The 19,250-nt window shown below is 38.1% G+C and overlaps 1 protein-coding gene across 1 annotated transcript in view; it reads left to right on the forward strand.

Annotated features, from left to right (window-relative positions):
- The window catches only part of RELN (reelin), a 710,657-nt gene that overhangs the window by 671,883 nt on the left and 19,524 nt on the right, over window positions 1-19,250 (forward strand). Inside the window, exons 51-63 of the mRNA XM_007944540.1 lie at window positions 558-712; window positions 1,745-1,959; window positions 2,982-3,159; window positions 5,049-5,224; window positions 5,392-5,498; window positions 7,201-7,443; window positions 8,229-8,404; window positions 9,855-9,928; window positions 11,198-11,359; window positions 12,099-12,256; window positions 14,208-14,427; window positions 16,260-16,457; window positions 17,527-17,625. Coding sequence (XP_007942731.1) covers window positions 558-712; window positions 1,745-1,959; window positions 2,982-3,159; window positions 5,049-5,224; window positions 5,392-5,498; window positions 7,201-7,443; window positions 8,229-8,404; window positions 9,855-9,928; window positions 11,198-11,359; window positions 12,099-12,256; window positions 14,208-14,427; window positions 16,260-16,457; window positions 17,527-17,625 — 2,161 coding nt within the window. The remainder of the gene's footprint in view (window positions 1-557; window positions 713-1,744; window positions 1,960-2,981; window positions 3,160-5,048; window positions 5,225-5,391; window positions 5,499-7,200; window positions 7,444-8,228; window positions 8,405-9,854; window positions 9,929-11,197; window positions 11,360-12,098; window positions 12,257-14,207; window positions 14,428-16,259; window positions 16,458-17,526; window positions 17,626-19,250) is intronic.

Genomic DNA, 19,250 nt, shown 5'->3' on the forward strand with positions numbered 1-19,250 from the left:
CAACCCCTCCTTGGGTTTCCAAGGCAGTATGACAACGGAAGTAGATTGCCCCATCTTCCTTCCAAGGAGTGGCTGGTGGGTTTGAACCACCAGCCTTCTGCTTAGCAGTCAAGTGCCTTAGGCACTATGCTACCAGAGCTCCAAATATTGTATTACAAAGTTAATAATTACCCAGGTAATACTACCAGTATTTGAGTAGACATTGCTAATTCACCTTCCCCATATGTTACTAAAAATTTTTTCTCCTTCTTTAGATCCTGCTTAAAAGGCTAAACATCTGTCAAAAAGTTAGGTATACATTTCCCTTTGATTTTTACTTACAACACATGTAATAGAAACACTTTGTCCCCATGTGTAGACTGGCAAAATACCAAATAGTAGGTCTATCTCAATACTTCCAGTATCCATGTTCCTAAAACTGTGGGTTTGCCTCCGTGTTTTGTCTATGGAATATATATAAGAGAGATTTCTACTTAAAATAATTCTAGATTTTACCTAAAATGAAAATTTTATTCAAATATTTTGTCATAAATGTTTTCTTTTTTGTTTTTTCCAAGTGAATGAGCATTGGCTATTCCATGATGATTGTACAGTAGAAAGGTTTTGTGACTCCCCTGATGGTGTCATGATTTGTGGCAGTCATGATGGCAGAGAAGTGTATGCAGTCACCCACGATCTGACCCCTACTGAAGGCTGGATTATGCAATTCAAGGTGAAAGCATTATGATATAAATTACATTAATAGCAACATATTAGCAATATAAATATAGGAGAAAATGTAATGACAAAGACAATCTAAAATTTCATTGACTTAATATATACATTGAAAAATGAACTTTAATATTAAGGTAATATACAACTCAACTACTTATGACTTAATGATTAAAAATATTTCCTTTCTGAACAATTTCAAGATGAAAATTTTTATGGGAGTAAATGTTTCTACTCAGGATTGAATACTGTTATTAATAAAAATATTGGATGCTGAGCTCAGCTCCTTAAGTTAAATCATAATATGACTTAGGCAAATTTTCTCTTAAAGAAAAAGATTAAAACCATAGTAGCTATATCTATTTTATTAGAAGAAAATTTTGATATTTATGGGGAAAGAAAATGATAGAAAAGAAAAACAATGATTAGCATTAATGCCAACATCAACTTCATGTTTTGGCCAAGATTAAATGTCAACTAATTTATTCTGTCTACCTAAATTTCACTGTATTAAAAACAAACATCACATTAAGTCTACCGCTATCAACCAAAGATGGTGGGCCCTATTAAAAGTACCTTCTGTTATCTCTTCATTGCATTTCAGTTGTAGTTCAAAGTGATTTATTGAGAGTCATAAATTGTATGACAAAATAGTAAAATTGGTAAAGCTATTAGCCATCCCTCTTGGTCAAGCATTCTGGCAAACAGAAGTGCCAGACCATTAACACAACAAACAGCAATTTGTGTGAGTGTGCCCAGACCTTCCAAGGCAATCAGCCAGACACGGCACAAGCACAGGTTTCAGCTTTTGTCTAAACCCACTAAACAATCTATTTGGCACTTTCTATAATCTGTCACCTTGGGCAACCGTATCAGCTCTCCCTGTCCATCGGCAGAAGGGATGTGGTTCAGTGTGGACCAAGTGATCAGCAACTTTCTTGCTGACAAGTCCTTAGAGCAGAAATATGTAATATGACTTTAATGTTTTTAAAGTTGTAATGCCTTCACAGTCTTGCTTTTCTTCATTTGTTAGATCTCTGTTGGATGTAAAGTGTCTGAAAAAATTGCCCAGAATCAAATTCATGTCCAGTATTCTACTGACTTCGGTGTGAGCTGGAATTACCTGGTCCCTCAGTGCTTGCCTGCTGACCCTAAATGCTCTGGAAGTGTTTCTCAGCCATCTGTATTTTTTCCAACTAAAGTGTGGAAAAGGGTCACCTATCCACTTCCAGAAAGCTTAGTGGGAAAGTAAGTAAAAAATTAAAATAAAGCCTGGTTCCAAGCAGCAACAAGTAGATTAGGAACCCTGTTGTCAAGCTTGAAATTATGTGTAATTGTGGGTAAAGTGCTTCCTTCTTCCCAAACGCTAAAGACCACTTAATTGGTTACACGCATAGTGAACTAACATCAGGAAACCTCAGGTTGAAATTCTCAGAACTGGAAAAATGGTCTTTCTAGTTTGCACACCTCAGTATCTTCAAATGGGTTAGAGCAATAGTGATGCTTTGGGAGCCAGAGAAAAAGGTATGCCCTACATTACTTACTGCCTTTACACTATGGTCCACTACACATCATATGCTTTCCACATTACTGTCTTTTTAATCCATGTGTACAGAGTCAGGAACAAGTCCTAACTCATCCTGCAACTTGCAGAGATCCTAAGTCTTCATGCTGTTTGTACAAGTGTTTTGTAGGTTTTATTTTTCTCATATTAAAAATTATGTTCTACACCTGCAGAGCAAGGTAATTAGCCAAGAGCAGTGGTGAGCCAAGGTGATTAAACTATTCTCTGGGAAGTCTGCAAATGTTCTATGGATATTAAGGCAACTCCAATAGCTTAAAATTTCCCTTCTATGTAAAATTAGGAAAAGAGATGGCAGGTGTACCCCTGCTATATTAATCATACAATCCAGCTAAATGAGGGAATGTCTTGTGGAACAGAATGTGATAGATGACCTGAATATACAGAGCCTTTGGATAAGATGTTTACATGTTTTTATTGTTTGATATAGAGATTCCACTGTATTTTCATTTTGTTTTGCAAATTTTCTCAGATATTAGAAAATTTAAATGAAACCAGCCTTTCAAGTAAGAGAATGAAATGGCAGTCAGAAACACAGTTTTTAGTAACCCATTCATCCTTTAAGGATGTCTTACATCTTTTTACTCTTGAGTACTGAATACACATGCAGGAAAAGAGACCTGGATAAGGTTAACTTTTGTTTTTCACTCTTTTTTATTTATTTTATTTTTTTTTGCGACGCAAATAGTCCAGTAAGGTTTAGGTTCTATCAGAAGTACTCCGATATGCAGTGGGCAATTGATAATTTCTACCTGGGCCCTGGATGCCTGGACAACTGCAGGGGCCATGGAGACTGCTTGAAGGAGCAGTGCATCTGTGACCCAGGATACTCTGGCCCCAACTGCTATTTGACTCACACCCTGAAGGTATGTACATGCCACTGGTGGAAGACTGACTTGCATTAAAAGCCTTGTCTTAAGAATCAACTGTAGGGACCAATAATCTGTAACAATGTCCTTTGGGTTCCCAATAAATAAGTCCTTTGTATGGAAACCAAGAAAATGTCTTAGTTTTCTTATATACAAGAATATTGGATCAAGTTCTTATACAAGTCACCCAAATCATAAAATAAACTGTGTGGATTAAAAACACAAATACTTCACTGCTTTAAAAGAGAAATTCTTAAAGTTAATATTAACCTTCTTTAGAAGCTCTGGTGGTGCTGTGGTTAAAGCATCGGGCTGCTAACCAAATGGTTCAAATCCACCAGACCCTCCACAGGAGAAAGATGAAGCAGTCTGCTTCCCTAAAGATTTACAGCCTTGGAAACCCTATGGGATAGTTCTACTCTGTCCTAAAGGGTCACTATGAATCGGAATCAACCCAGTGGCAGTAGGTTATTTTAAAAAAAGAAAAAGAACCCAAACTCACTGCTGTTGAATCAATTTCGACTGATAGCGACCCTTCCGTCGGTTTCCAAGGCAGTATCTCTATGGAAGTAGATTGCTCAGTCTTCCTTCCAAGGAGTGGCTGGTGGCTTTGAACTGCCAGCCTTCTAGTTAGCAGTCAAATGGCTTGGGCACTATCCCACCAGAGCTCCTAGTAGATTATTAAGCCTTCTTTAGTTTACTTTTTCAATGCATGCATTGTGTGAAGGAGGGTACCATTGTGGTGGTTATAGATATATTAACACAACAGATTACATTTTCAAAAAGACTCAAACAGTACCTGAATTTTTGTTCAGAAAATTTTATGTCCTGATTTGCTGAAAAATGGTTGCTTATTTAGAATAGAGAGGTCATTCCTGGAAGCTTTAACTGTTACATTATTATTTAATATGCACAGCAAAAACAGTTACCCAGTGCAGTTTCCATATGTGCATTCTTTCTAAGGATAAATATAATGCATTTGTCATTATATAACAGATAAATGACTAAACTAAAACACACAAATGATTGAAATCCAATCTACAAGAGGCATATAATTCAACCATAGTCTATTCTGTCATTTTTGCTTCTATAATACTTCAACAACTTCATGTTTGATAAATATAAAAATTAAAAATTGAGGCAATGCTCATTTGTATCTGAAGATGTTAGTCCATTTGTTATCAAATGAGATTATCACATGAGAAACATAGCTTCATATACTGTAGGTAATGAATAAACTACAAAAAAATCCAGTTTTGCTCATGAGCCCTAAAATTTGATAAGCATTTCTCAATTGGGAAAAAAAAATGTATAAATCTGTAATATAAGCTCTTTTAAAATCTTTCTCATTTACATGGTTAACTGTGAATTTCTTCTGATTCTTGTTTTTACATGGAAAACCTCCTTTTTAAAATTGTGATTATTTGCTAATTATCAATGAAGTAGGGTAAAACTGACATGTGACTGCATGTCCTTAACTACAGAGTTGATTTTGTTCTAATTTTAGGGAAAAGATGTTTATCTTTATTTAGATATCTTTATTTAAAAGGTAGCAACTAAACAAATTCCTAGAAAAGTGAAAAAGTACAGTAAGTTTACACCAACCCAAGTTCCTACAATTGTAACTATCACAGGTGTTCTCATGATATAGTCCCATTGTTTAAAAAACAAAAAATAACCTGTGCCACAATACAATGTGAAACGCTATTGTGGACAAAATAAATAGAAAATGAGAATATCCTGTTGTTTTTAAATATCTGTGAAAAGCCATTAGAAATCATCTCCAATTTTTTTAAACTTAAGGATGTAACTCTGTTTTGTCTCAAATACCCCATAATTATTATCTGGAATTGTGTTTTTCACCACGTCTCACTTATATTCTCCAGACTTTCCTGAAGGAACGTTTTGACAGTGAAGAGATCAAGCCTGACTTATGGATGTCCTTAGAAGGAGGAAATACCTGTACCGAGTGTGGAATTCTGGCCGAGAACACTGCACTGTATTTTGGGGGATCCACTGTGAGACAAGCTATCACTCAAGATTTGGATCTCAGAGGTGCAAAGTAAGTCAATTGTTTAGGTGTTTGTTTTTTGTGTTTTTTTTAATCAGAGCATAACAAATTGGCCCCAAAGCAAGGGGCATATATGTGGAAGAAGTTGTTATCCAACTTGTTCTGCATAAAGATCTTCTGATTAATCATTCAGATGGATAATATGTGCTTGCATTCAGATTCCTGCAATACTGGGGACGCATCGGTAGTGAGAACAACATGACCTCTTGTCATCGGCCCATCTGCCGGAAGGAAGGTGTGCTGTTGGACTATTCCACTGATGGAGGCAAGTTTCAAGAGTAAAAGTCACACCATGGAGCAGATTCCCAAATGCCATCCTACACCCCGCAGGAAAGTCTTTGTAAAGCTTTGCTGACTTCACAATGTGGAGGTCGTGTAAAAATCATGTCACAAAGAGAAAGCTACAGAGCTTACATTACATTGTCCATGCATGTGTCTTATGTGTTACACAAAAAAAAGAGACAAAAGAGAAATAACATTAAAGAATAATCTCCAACTTTTATGAATAAATAAAATAACCTCTATGCTTAACTAAAGCTTGAATATTAATGGTACAATTAAGAAATTTAAATTTTGTATGATTTTCCAAGTAAAAGATAATTTTTAAAGCATTTTTGAAAGCCTTGATGTGCATATCATCAATGCTACAGAGAGTCTACAAGAAAACTTTATTAAATGTGAAGGGAGATAATCTTAATTGGTGAAAAGTCTATCATAGACTAATAAAATTCTGTTTCATTACTTGAAGCAGCTGCAACCAGACCAATAATACTCCAGTGTCTTTAGGAAATCTGTTTTAACAGTTACATTGTTGTTGTTGTTGTTGTTGTTGTTATGTGCCAGTTGAGTCGGACGTGACTCATAGTGACCCCTCCTTGGGTTTCTGAGGCGGTATCACTACAGAAGTAGATTGCCCAACCTTCCTTCCAAAGAATGGCTGGTGAGTTTGAACCTCCTCCCTTCTGGTTAGCAGTCAAGTGCCTTAGGCACTATGCTACCAGAGTCCCAACAGTTACATAAGACTCTTTAAAACTACCATATTCATAGATCACCTTGAAGTATTTTAGGGTATTAGAAAGATTTTATTAAGTACTTTAAATATCCCACCTACAGGTATCAACTGACTAGAGAAAAAATCCAGCTCAGTCTAATTCCAAATTACAGTCAAATTAAAAAAGAAAAACCTCACTGCCATGAAGTCAGATCTAACTCATAGCGACCCCTCCTTGGGTTTCCAAGGCAGTATCTCTACAGAAGTAGATTGGCCAGTCTTCCTTCTAAGGAGTGGCTGGTGGGTTTGAACCACTAGCCTTTTGGTTAGCAGTCAAGTGCCTTAGGTACCACACCATAGCTGTATTTTAAAATCCTAGTTAGAAGTTCTTCTCTGGAAACATGAAAAACATGGATATAACTCATCTTTCATAAGAAAGAATGCATATAGGAAACTGGAATAAAAGTTTTAAAGCCTGGAGCTCTGGTAGTGTAGTGCCTAAGGCACTTGACTGCTAACCAGAAGGCTGGCGGTTCAAACCCACCAGTCATTCCTGGGAAGGAAGGTTGGACAATGTACTTCCGTAGTGATACTGCCTCAGAAACCCAAGGAGTTGCTATGAGTTGGGGCCGACTCGACGGCACATAACAACAACAACAACAACAAAGCCAGAAACATATAATTTTCATTTTGGTGGTTTTAAGGCTATAATCTACATAGATCAAGGTCAGTTATTATCACAGTTCAGTTATGAATGAGCTATTTCTAAGTACGCCTCCCCTCTTATCATCAGCCTCATTTTCAAGCAGTGTTTAAAAGCAGTGAACACCTATAGTAAAGTCACCTATGTCAGCTTCTCATTTCCTGCTTGAAGACTTTTCTGGAAATTTCCAGTTTTCAGAGTGTGCTGGTTATTTTTTTGGTTATTTGTTTTGTTTTCCTAGATATGTTATGATGTTGGTGAATTTGTTTACAGGAATTACATGGACTCTGCTCCATGAGATGGATTACCAGAAATACATTTCTGTTCGACACGATTACATACTCCTGCCTGAAGATGCTCTAACCAATACAACTCGACTTCGCTGGTGGCAGCCTTTTGTGATCAGCAATGGAATTGTGGTCTCCGGGGTTGAGCGTGCTCAGTGGGCACTAGACAACATTTTAATTGGAGGAGCAGAAATCAACCCAAGTCAACTGGTAGACACTTTTGATGATGGTAAGAAAGACATCAACTATTGTTTTTGTTTTTTCTCCCCTGTGAGCCTGTTATCTGTTTGTGTCTTCAGATGAATTTCTGTATGAAATGCATTTAGAAGAGTGCCTACATTTATTTACCAAAAAAAAAAAAAAAAACTCACTGCCATCGAGCTGGATCGAACTCATAGCAACCCCTTCTTGCGTTTCCAATGCAATATCTCTGTAGAAGTAGATTGCCCAGTCTTCCTTCCAAGGAGCGGCAAGTGGGTTTGAAATGCCAGCCTTTTGGTTAGCAGTGAAATAAATGCCTTAGGCACTACACCACCAGAGCTCCTATCATTTATTTACTGCTCAACAAATGTTTTGCTATTATTTTTTCAGTGGTTTATAAATCTTCAAGGTTGGCTGCTTGTTGAATATCAACTGAAATTTTAATAAACCTGCTAACGAGAAAATATCTAGCTTTAGATATATTTTGAAATGCCAATACCCCAAAATAATTTTATTTTCTTTAGTAATTTTATACCACACACAAGCATATTGCCCTGGTTTAAAAAGTGTAATAAGAAAAACTTTATAATGGTGCAAGTTACCTATACTACCAATTATATTTCAAAAGCTGGATAATCATTATACTAGCATTTAATATTTTTTTCTAAATTTGATTTGTCATCTTAGATTTACATACTATTCCATCTTAACTCTTAAAAGGTAAGGAAAAGCTGGCCCTTTTAAGTAATTTAACAATAAACCAATCAATTCAAGAGAATAACATGCAATACTGCTTCCAATTTACCTTGACAGAAGGTACTTCCCATGAAGAAAACTGGAGTTTCTACCCAAATGCAGTAAGGACGGCAGGATTCTGTGGCAATCCGTCTTTCCACCTCTACTGGCCAAATAAAAAGAAGGACAAGACTCACAATGCTCTTTCTTCCCGGGAACTCATTATACAACCAGGATACATGATGCAATTTAAAGTAAGGAAAAGTGACTCTTCAAAACCTAATATGGCATTACCTTGTGGTGGTGGTGTGTGTGTGGGGGGGGGGTGCTTATTTGGACAACCTACAGAAATGATTTATTCCATTCATTAAAGAGACTTGATATCATAAACAAAAGAACTAATTTTTCTCAAAGGCCTTAATTCAAGCATGATTATTTAAACAGAGATAAGAATCTATCAATATGTTAGGAGATAGTAAAAAAAAAATGTCACTGTGTTATAGCTCATATATATAATCTTGAATTCAGTTCCCAAACCTCATAAAGAAAAAGCTCAAATAGGTACCTTTACCTGTTTCTAGCTCTCTGTAACTCTTAATCTTTATTCTTACATTGGCACCATTCTCTGTCTCTCTCTGTCTCTCTTTCTCTTTCTCTTTCTCTCTTTCTTACATACACACACACACACACACACACACACACGTCTCTCTCTCTCTTACTCTATGCCTGGTTCATGTATCAAACCACTTTGCTTCTTAGTCTATCCATTTTCTTTATGTCTTTTCCTTTTATCTCTGACCTCCAAACCTGAACCCCTATACATTCACTCAGTTGGAATTCCCAAAATCCTGAAATATTTAAAAAGTTAAACTAGCTAGCCCTAACCATAGTAGACACAAAAAGATAAAGCAATGCCAATTGATGTCTTTCTCATTCCAAAACACACTTTTTAAAAGGCATTACAGAAACTCAACTTATTATTGGATAACTGTAAAGACAGAGGCCAGTTATACTAATGTCCTTATTTTAAAAGATGTGCTACAATAACAGTTAATAGTAAGAATCTTTATTAGAAGAAATAAAAATGTGTTCACTCAGCTCTCTGTTAAACTCTCCTTCAAAGACCCAAATGCGACCACTCCCTCAGAACTATCTTTAATCTAGTGACATGAAGGATGTCCAAGGTTACATCCAGTGTTACACCACCCCTAATTCCAAGCCATGCCCCCCAACAGTGAAGGACTCCCTTCTGTCAGGCCCACACAGTGGCCCATATCGAAGATCCCATATTTGACTATATTGATTGTGGCCTCTCTTTTCACTGCTTCTGTCAACTCAGAACTGAAGAGACTTGAAATTTTCTCTTCTAAGTCAATTTATTTTTTTATAAAAGTCCTAGAAACTCTTATTTCATCATTTGTTGTACTTTATTATTTATAATTATTCATTATTTAATAAATAATTCTTAATTTTTATAACTATTTTATTATATATGTGCATGATTTATAAATTTATTTAATAATTAAGAACCACTAAAACCGTGACTGAAAATCACCACAGATTTGCTTAACAATACATCATAATGTTATTTTCTTTTTGGCCAATATGTCTTCCCCAAATGGAGAGAGATGGAGTTTCTAATTAATGATATTAGATATCATCTAGTCCTACCTGATTTGAGTTGATTATTTATGTTTATTTTAGATCGTGGTGGGTTGTGAGGCCACTTCTTGTGGTGACCTTCATTCTGTAATGCTGGAGTACACCAAGGACGCAAGGTGAGTGAAGTGATGTTTTACACTTCTTCAAAATCCAAATACACAATTCAAAAGGTTGTCTGTGTTTAAGGCAACTGCTTACAGAGTATAAAATGTGACAGGTCATATGTATTTCACATATATAAATTTCATTTCTATAAAATTTACATATATAATCTTATTTCCTGATTTTTCCTTCAAACCAAGAGAATAATTTTCATGCTAGGTTATAGTCAAAACACTTTATATTTTAAAATAAGTAAGATACTATATTTGTCCTCAAGGTAGAATTCTTTTTTTTAATGTTGCTCATTTTTAAACAACTCTAACAAAAATTTAAGTCAATGAAACATGTAAATATGTTGCAGCCAGAGTCACATCTCTTACAGCAGACTAGCAACACTAGTATATAATAAAATGATACTAAATACTAATATACTAATATATACTAACATAGTATATATTATATACTATAATAAAAGCCTGATGTGCAAATCAAAACAAAAAAAAAAAAAACCTCACTGCAATCGAGTTGATTCCAACTCATGGCGACCCCCTTTGGGTTTCTGAGGTGGTAAATCTTTATGGAAGTAGATTGCCCAGTCTTTCTTCTGCAGAGTGACTGGTGGGTTTGAACCACCATCCTTCTGGTTAGCAGTCAAATGCCTTAGACACTACACCACCAGAGCTCCTTGATGTGGTGTAGTTACTTTAATAGTATATTGATAGCCCTGTTCTTACCACTTTTAAAAATGAATTGCATTGAGTTAAGATTAAGTAGAGAATTTTGTCACTCAACTCTGGGCATATTTCTGATTTTAAAAAAATTAAAATATATATATATATCAGTGGGAAGATGCCATTAGAATGCACAACCATGCATGCTATTATTTTTACTATTGTATATGTTAGAATGTGGGAGCTCTGGTAGCATAGTGCCTAAGGCACTTGACTGCTAACCAGAAGGCTGGCGGTTCAAACCCATCAACCACTCCTTGGAAGGAAGGTTGGGCAATCTACTTCTGTAGTGATACCGCCTCAGAAAGTCAAGGAGGTGTCATTATGAGTTGGGTCCGACTTGACGGCACATAACAACAACATAACAACAACAACAACATGTCAGACTATATCTTGCATGAAATTATTTTCAATTTTTCTTTTTATAATCTGTAATTGATAACCATGTTGGCTAATTTCTTAACTTAACCAAACCCCAAAGCATTGCCTGGATATTAGACAGTTGATATATTTCTCTTTAGATTTGTCTAATATAATGTCTGGTTTTTGCAGATCTGATTCCTGGCAGCTTGTTCAAACCCAATGCCTGCCTTCCTCTTCAAACAGCATTGGCTGTTCCCCCTTCCAATTCCATGAAGCTACCATCTACAACGCTGTCAACAGCTCAAGCTGGAAGAGAATAACCATCCAGCTGCCTGACCATGTCTCCTCCAGGTAGGTTTCATACGAAGGTAAATCTTGTGCATTTGTCTGATAACCTCTGCCAAGCTCATATAGTAAATTGGAAACAACTGGTAAAAAGTGAAGCCAGAATTTTAATTGCAGCCCTAGTTCCCTCTGCCGTCTCTCCCTTCTCTCATCAATCTGTGCACCAAAATGACAATAGCTTCCCTAAGAGAAATAGGAAGAACTAGGAGCTGGTTTATAAATGATTCATAGACCCCAGATTTTGTTTTGACTAACTACCATGGCACATATCAAACTCAATCACAGGCCTGGAGTCACAGACCCCAAAGACCTGGAATTCACAACATTGTGCTTCCCCAAAGTATGGCTTCTCAGCCAAGATGGAAGGACCCTCCAGGGTGTGTAGGGCTGGCCGGTTACACAAAGACTCAGTATAAACATGATGGGATGCAGTCTTCTTATATCAGCGTTCATTTTACTCAAAGATTTGGAAAATGATTCCCCTTTCTAAGAAAATTGACACGTTCATGATGGAATAGACTGCGATCCTCCCATACAAGTATCAGGAAAGGCATCAGCTATCAGGGAAGCTTGCAGTATCTGAGGGGTACAAGTGCTCTCACCTCTGCCAGCAGAGTGACTCAGGGTTAAATGGGGCAGTCCTTTCCTGAGAAATAAACCCATCTTCAGAGGCTAGAGGCTGAGAGCAGTTGTGGGGAATAACAGCCTGCTGCTGACTCCTTCCTGCTTTCTGTGGGACTTTCAGTGCAACCCAGTTCCGCTGGATCCAGAAGGGAGAAGAGACTGAGAAGCAGAGCTGGGCGATCGACCATGTATACATCGGAGAGGCTTGCCCCAAGCTCTGCAGTGGGCACGGGTACTGCACTACCGGCGCCGTCTGCATTTGTGATGAAAGTTTCCAAGGTCTGAATCCCAGGCTATCACTTTTGGTACAAGGGACTATGAGGTTCTCTTCAGCCTAAGAGACTAAAGTGTACCAGCAAATGAATAGAAACTCCAGACTGAAGGGTTTGGGATAGAAAAATCACTCCCTGATCACAGAGTTATCATTGGAGTGAATGATCAAGGATAGTTTTATACTATGTTCCTGAAAGTATTTTTAAAATATGGACTTGCTCTACTCCCAGTATTCTACAGTACCTCACGTTGCTCACCTTCCATATAACTCCCTGACCCACCCCCACCCAACACTTTATTTCCATTTCTGCGCCTCCTGCCTTCCTGGCCTATCTGCCGTTCTCTAGGTACCTTGCCAATATTTCTTCTCCCTTAGCCCTTCTCAACAGCAGCTGTCACTGACTTCCCAAGATGGAGCTGACAACTCCAGATGTTCCATCATTCTGTCATATCAAAAGCTTTCATGACTCATAAAAAATATACTTTTCCTGCTTGAGCGTCTAGAGCCGAGCATATATTTGGAACAAGGTGCCTACTCAGCTCACATCCTAGACAATTGCTCTGTCTGTTAGAAGCCTGCAGCCCTGCTTCCCTTTGATCTAATGCTTCTGGCAGGTTTCCCCCTCTGTCTTTCCAAAGTTGACTTAACATAATAACCATTATATTCTCAGGGCCTAACACCTGGCAGATAGCAAAGCTCAATCATTCTTTTTTAATGAATTCTTACATTATCTTATGATCTACATAGTTCCATCAATTCATTCATCAGAGTCATTTAGTCTTTACGACATCCCATAAGTTAGCTATGGTAGCTAGCTCTTTTGCCTATTTTATAGGTGAAGAAACTGAGACTCAGAGAGGTTAAGTGAGTTGCCTAAGTGCACATAGCTAATAAATATGAGAAAGACCAGTACTCTGGTTGCTCTTTCCAATGCTATCTCTTGTAGGTGAGAGGTTTCTCTAAAGAAGAACAAATTTATACCTTTTCCGAGTGTACAATATAAAAATCCGTACACTTGAATTCTGGAGTGGGATCTATTTAGACTTCTTGGTTTATGCTCTTTTCTCATGTCCAAATGAAATTGATAGGATTAATACATCTCTGGTATTAGAGATTGCTTAGTCCCCTCCTTCCTCCTCTGGGTCCTCATTTCTGCTGAGACTAACTGGGTCTGTCTGTATATTAGCTAGCAAATTTGAACTCTAGGCAAGGGAACAAATGAAGTGTCTCACAAAAAGTCCTAATTATTTGAAGTTTGTCTGCTGCCTTGATGCAATAGAACTATGACTTTTTTATTTTAAATTATTATAGATCTTTTAAAAAGATACATTACTCAAATCAAGGGAATATACAAGCACATGTACATTTGCTAACAAATGCCAGCATTTCAGCTCGGTGGTCCTTGAGCGACACTTCCAGTTCCTCCATTATTCATTTATTTCTCAAAACCTCATTACTGAATATTTGGTAAGTGTTAACTACTGTGCTAGGCACGGGGAATCCAACAGTGAATAAGATACAGACTCTGCTCACAAGAGTCTTCAAGTGTGTAGCTAGAAGGAGGAGAAGAACATGACATGCCTTATTGTCTACTACAGAATCATGCTAGGAATAAAGAAGTCAGGCTGGCCTCTCATGCTGAGACCCATTACTGATGCACATGCAGGCCCAGCCAGATGCTGTGGTGTTTAAACAACGGATTTACACAAGCAATAAGGACATTAGCACACACATATTTTAGCAAACATTGACTCAAAGATAATGGGATTTTTTTTCAATAGTGTAAACCAATAATTGCCAATATACAAGAGAAATCTTCATTCCTGGGAATCTACATCTGCTTTGTATTTTGCCATTCTTAAATAGTGATGGATTCAATCTGAAATTGAATTCTTAGTAATCTTTGATGATTCCACTGGTTCCAGCTAATTTTTGTGATTATTCCTGTCCCTACAGGTGACGATTGCTCCGTTTTCAGTCATGAGCTCCCCAGCTATATTAAAGATAATTTTGAGTCAGCTAGAGTCACGGAGGCAAACTGGGAGACCATTCAAGGTGGAGTGATAGGAAGTGGCTGTGGGCAGCTGGCACCCTATGCCCACGGAGACTCACTCTATTTTAATGGCTGTCAGATAAGGCAAGCTGCTACTAAACCTCTGGATCTCACTCGAGCAAGGTAACAAAACCCCTGTGTTCTGGTCTAGACACAGAATCCGTCACAAGACCAGTTACTGTCAACTGTCTGTTAGCTATGATAATGAACTTCACTGCACAGATGGTACTAAACAGTGCAAACACTATATATCATTTGAATTGGGTACAAGGAATATGTTTTTACTGCCTCAGAAACCCAAGGAGGGGTCGCTATGAGTCGGATCCAACTCGATGGCAGTGAGTTTCATATGTAAGCATGTAAATGTATATGTGAAGTAGATTTATAATAATGCAAACATAGACCATACTTAGGATATATAACCAAAAAAAAAGAAAAAGAAAACCCAAACTCACTGCCATTGAATCAATTCCAGCTCATAGCAACCCCCTTTGGGTTTCTGAGGCAGTAAATCTTTACAGAAGTAGATTGCCCCATCTTTCTTCTGCAGAGCGGCTGGTGGGTTTGAACCACCAACCTTCTAGTTAGCTGTCAAATGCCTTAGGTACTACACCACCAGAGAAATGCAAGGTGAAAGGACAGATAGATAGGTGAATAAGAGTTTTAAGAATTCACATTCTATAGGAGCTGGAGATATTGCAGAATAAAGTAGACAGAGACCTTCCAGATGGACTCAGGAAGCGACAGACCCTGGGAAGGTCGATTTTTCTTCCCTGCTTGCATTTCACAGCTCTGCAGCCTCAGCCAGCAAGAAGCACAGCTTTAATCTGTTTAATTTCAGAAAAGAGTCCAAGGCTTTAAACTAGTTACAAGGTACTGGAATAGAGTATGCACATAAGCCTGAAAGGTGACAGCAGCTATAAGGGTATTTGCAGATTAGATGTGTGGTTAACGAGAATGTAAAGGTTCATTTGAAGCCTTCCTCTTTGGAAAATGTGAGTCATGTATTTCTAAAGGCAGAAAAGCAGATTTTTCATCCTTAACATAGCAAATAATAAATATATTATTAAATTAATTGCCATGGAGATGCTAAGAAATGTTGTATCTACCCATCCTCATTTGGATTTTTTTTTCCCCTACCAAAAAGGTGTACTTGAGTTAGAGACAATGTGGTGTTTCTCCTTGGTCCCTTCTGAAGATATAATTAGCTGTGTATTTAACATTTGCACATCATGTTATACAGTAACTTTTTTTTCATTTAATATATGAATTCACATTTTTTAAGTCCAGCTCTTTACTTGAACACTTACCCTAGCTGGGACTAATCTGTTGTTAATCACTAAGACTCTTACGAGGATATATTTCTTGTGTTTAAAACTGTATCTCCTGAGGCAAGGACACCTGTGAAAGCAAAGGGACACATTGAACAGAACAGGAGGATGGGCCAGAGGCTGCATGCCTCTAACTCTGTTTTCCCTCAGCTCTGGTCTGCAGACATCCCTTTCCTAAAATAGACACAATGATTTGTCCTTGTCCAGATGCTGTTCCGTTTGAAGCGATTTGTAAAAGTAGATAGAATAAATATTATATTTGTATTCCTTGTCCTTTCTCTGTCCTTAGCTGCTTGTTTGGCCCATATGCCCTTTCAGAAAATAGATATTTTAGATGAAATATTATAACAAGATTTCTAACACCATGAAAAAGTATACATCTTTGAAAGTCAAAATTGCTCTCTTTATATAGAAGACAATTCTTATCATGTGCATAATTTATAATAGAAATAAATCATATTACTAATGTGATGTAGTCATAAAGCTGGATTCTCCTATTTTTACTATATTATGAACTCACATTAAGGACTTTAGGAACAAGAAAAATACACAAATGTTAAAATCTCACTCCCTGTAATGTATCTTGACTACTGTTGAAAGATTATTTCCCCTGTTTTTTTCCAGCAAAATCATGTTTGTTTTGCAAATTGGGAGCACATCCCAGACTGACAGCTGTAACAGTGACCTGAGTGGCCCCCATGCTGTGGACAAGGCCGTGCTGCTGCAATACAGTGTCAACAATGGGATCACCTGGCACGTCATCGCACAGCACCAGCCAAAGGACTTCACACAGGCACAGAGAGTGTCTTACAATGTCCCCCTGTAAGTGGACTGAAGGAAAGGCCTAGTCTCACGTAGGAGCATTGGCGAGCTAGAGGAAAGCATAAAGGTCTAAAAAAACCAAACCAGGTGCCATCAAGTCAGTTCTGACTCATGGTGACCCTATGTTTAAGACTAGAATTGTGCCCAGTGGGTTTCCAATGACTCAGTTTTCAGAAGCAGATCACCAGCCTTTCCTTCCGAGGTGCTTCTGAGTGGACTCAAGCCACCAACCTTTTGGTTAGCAGCAGAGAACTTAACCATTTCTACCACCAAGGGACTTCCAAAGGACACAAAGGCCCAGATTACTAGAGTTACTGAAATAAAATCACAAAAGTCGATGGTGGCAGGACCAAGATGAATCCACCTGTCCAAAAGTTTATTACTATTTTCTATCAGAATAAGAGGCAAAAACGGAAGCAATGAATGAAAGCAAGAAGAAATAGAGATGACAACTTAATATCAAGGCCCTTTTTTGCGTATTTCCCTTCCCTTAGCCCATATTCTAGTCTTTAAAAAACAATCTTATATTTTCTGTTGGGTAAACTAGTTTGAAGGACCCCTGGTGGAGTGAATGGTTCAGTAAGCACTTGGCTCCCACCCAGCGGCTTGGCGGGAGGAAGACCTCGTGATCTGCTACAGCCCAGAAAATTCTATGATGCAGTTCTGCTGTGTCACATGGGGTCACTATGAGTTGAAATTGATTAGGTGGCATCTAACAACAACATTAATTTGAAAATTTGCTGAGGGCAGGTAACTATGTCAGTTTTGCTTAGCTTTATGCCCCTAGCTTCTAGCACATTGCCTGCTACACAGAGGCATTTCATATTTGTCAACTAAATATATTGCTCTTCCAGGTAGTAATCAGGCAAGGGGAAGGAGGCAGGGAGATGTGAAATTATTACAAGGCCCATGAGTGGTCAGTAAAGGTTAAGGCTGCTACTAAGATCAAAACAAATCTGAATTACATGCCCAAGTTCTGTTGATGTAGTTTATATATAAGTCTGGAAATTACATACCAGAAAGTTTTGTATCCTAATTTTAACCTCTTTGACCTTCTCTCTATGCCCAGGGAGGCACGGATGAAAGGAGTGCTACTGCGCTGGTGGCAACCGCGCCACAATGGAACAGGTCATGATCAGTGGGCTCTGGACCATGTGGAAGTCGTCCTGTGAGTATCTGACACATGCCATCCCATGTCCATTGCAGAAAGGGCTGAAATTCCTTCAACATAGCATGTTCCTTAATTCAGTAAGAGCTGTTCCTGAGGAGCAGCCCCCACAGGACCACTTTGGTTAGGGCTCTTCGGTAACTACAAGCTGTAGCTCAAGTCAACAGAGAAATAACAAAGCCCCGAACAGAATTTAATGTGTCTTAGAAAACCTCAGTAGGCAAAGCATTTATTTAAGGATTTGACAATATTGGTCAGATTGGATAAAACAAAAGTCTTCAAGTAAATGGGAAACAATGTCTTATGCCAGATCTGGGTGGCTTTATGTGAAATAGAAAGACATCCTGTAAGAGAAGGACTCTGTACTGGTCCATGTATGGAGTGTTACTGTCTAATACTGCCAATTACAAACAGCTATCTTAACCACAGATGCCTGAGGCATTCTTCCATTTGGTGACACAGTTGCAACTGGAACAAAGAATTTGTGGTCTCAGATTCCTCCTGACCAATCCTGGCACCAATCAAGTTAAGGATGTTCCCCCCACATCTCCCCTAGTATAATAAGGCTCTCACCACTCCCACCTCACCCGGTCGCTGTTCCCTCTCAGACAGATGACTTGCTTTTTCTCTAACAATTTAGTTCCTGTAGAACTGGAACGCTTATGTCTCGACGGGTTCGGACTGATGGCTCCAAGTGGTTGGCAAGGAGAGGCGAATCTTCTCGGTAGATAGGTTCAAATGTTCATTCTGTTTACCAAAGCAAAAATGAAATCAGTCTTTTTGCTGATTTCAGTCATCTTGAAAGCAAATTTAAATGATTAATTGGTAGGAAAACTACCAGCTTTGTTTTCTTTCAATCATAGCCATGAGCTGACTTTTTCAGTCTTGAGTTAGCCCTCGTCTTAGTTTTCACTGAGGCACCTGCTTGCATGGCATCCATATCAATCCCCAAATCCAAGAGCAACTGGTCCCTACACGAGTCCCCACTGCGTGCTCTGCTGCTTTTGGACAACTTGCTGGGCTCTGCCTCTACAGTTAAAGTTGAAAGTAACTGTCCAGACTCATTTGAATCTAAACATGAGGCTGATGTATTACTTAGGTATTAATTACCTCAGATGACGTTATTCTAGGAGAATAACACCCTAGGCTCTGAAATAAATAAATGTGTAGTAAGGACATAGATAAATGTTGAAATAGACTGAGAACCAACCATGTGGCCATTTTCCCCTGGCTACTTTCCTTTCAAAGCAGCGCTTCTCAATCTGCTTGAACATCAGAATCACTTGGGAAGCTATGAAAACATTAAAGCACACCGCAATACACAAGCCCATCATCCCTAAGGATTATAGTTAAAATTGATCTGTGAGGGGGTGGGATTAGACTTTTTAAAAAGCAGAATCACCTCAGGTGATTCTAATATAGAGATTGAGACTCTGATTGAAAGTCTGTAACCATTTCTTATCTTTCAAGTCACTTGCCAAGAAAATTTATAAACATGGGGTTTCCTGTACCTGACAGAGCATTACCAACTATTACTGAAACTTCAAATCTTGACAGATCTCAAAAGAAGACAGGATGCTAATCCTTCCTTGAGTAAACATAACAATTCTTAACACATCAACATT

The sequence above is a fragment of the Orycteropus afer genome, unplaced genomic scaffold (genome assembly GCF_000298275.1).
Source record: "Orycteropus afer afer isolate SDZICR_OR568_19922 unplaced genomic scaffold, OryAfe1.0 scaffold00007, whole genome shotgun sequence".
NCBI lineage: Eukaryota > Metazoa > Chordata > Mammalia > Tubulidentata > Orycteropodidae > Orycteropus > Orycteropus afer.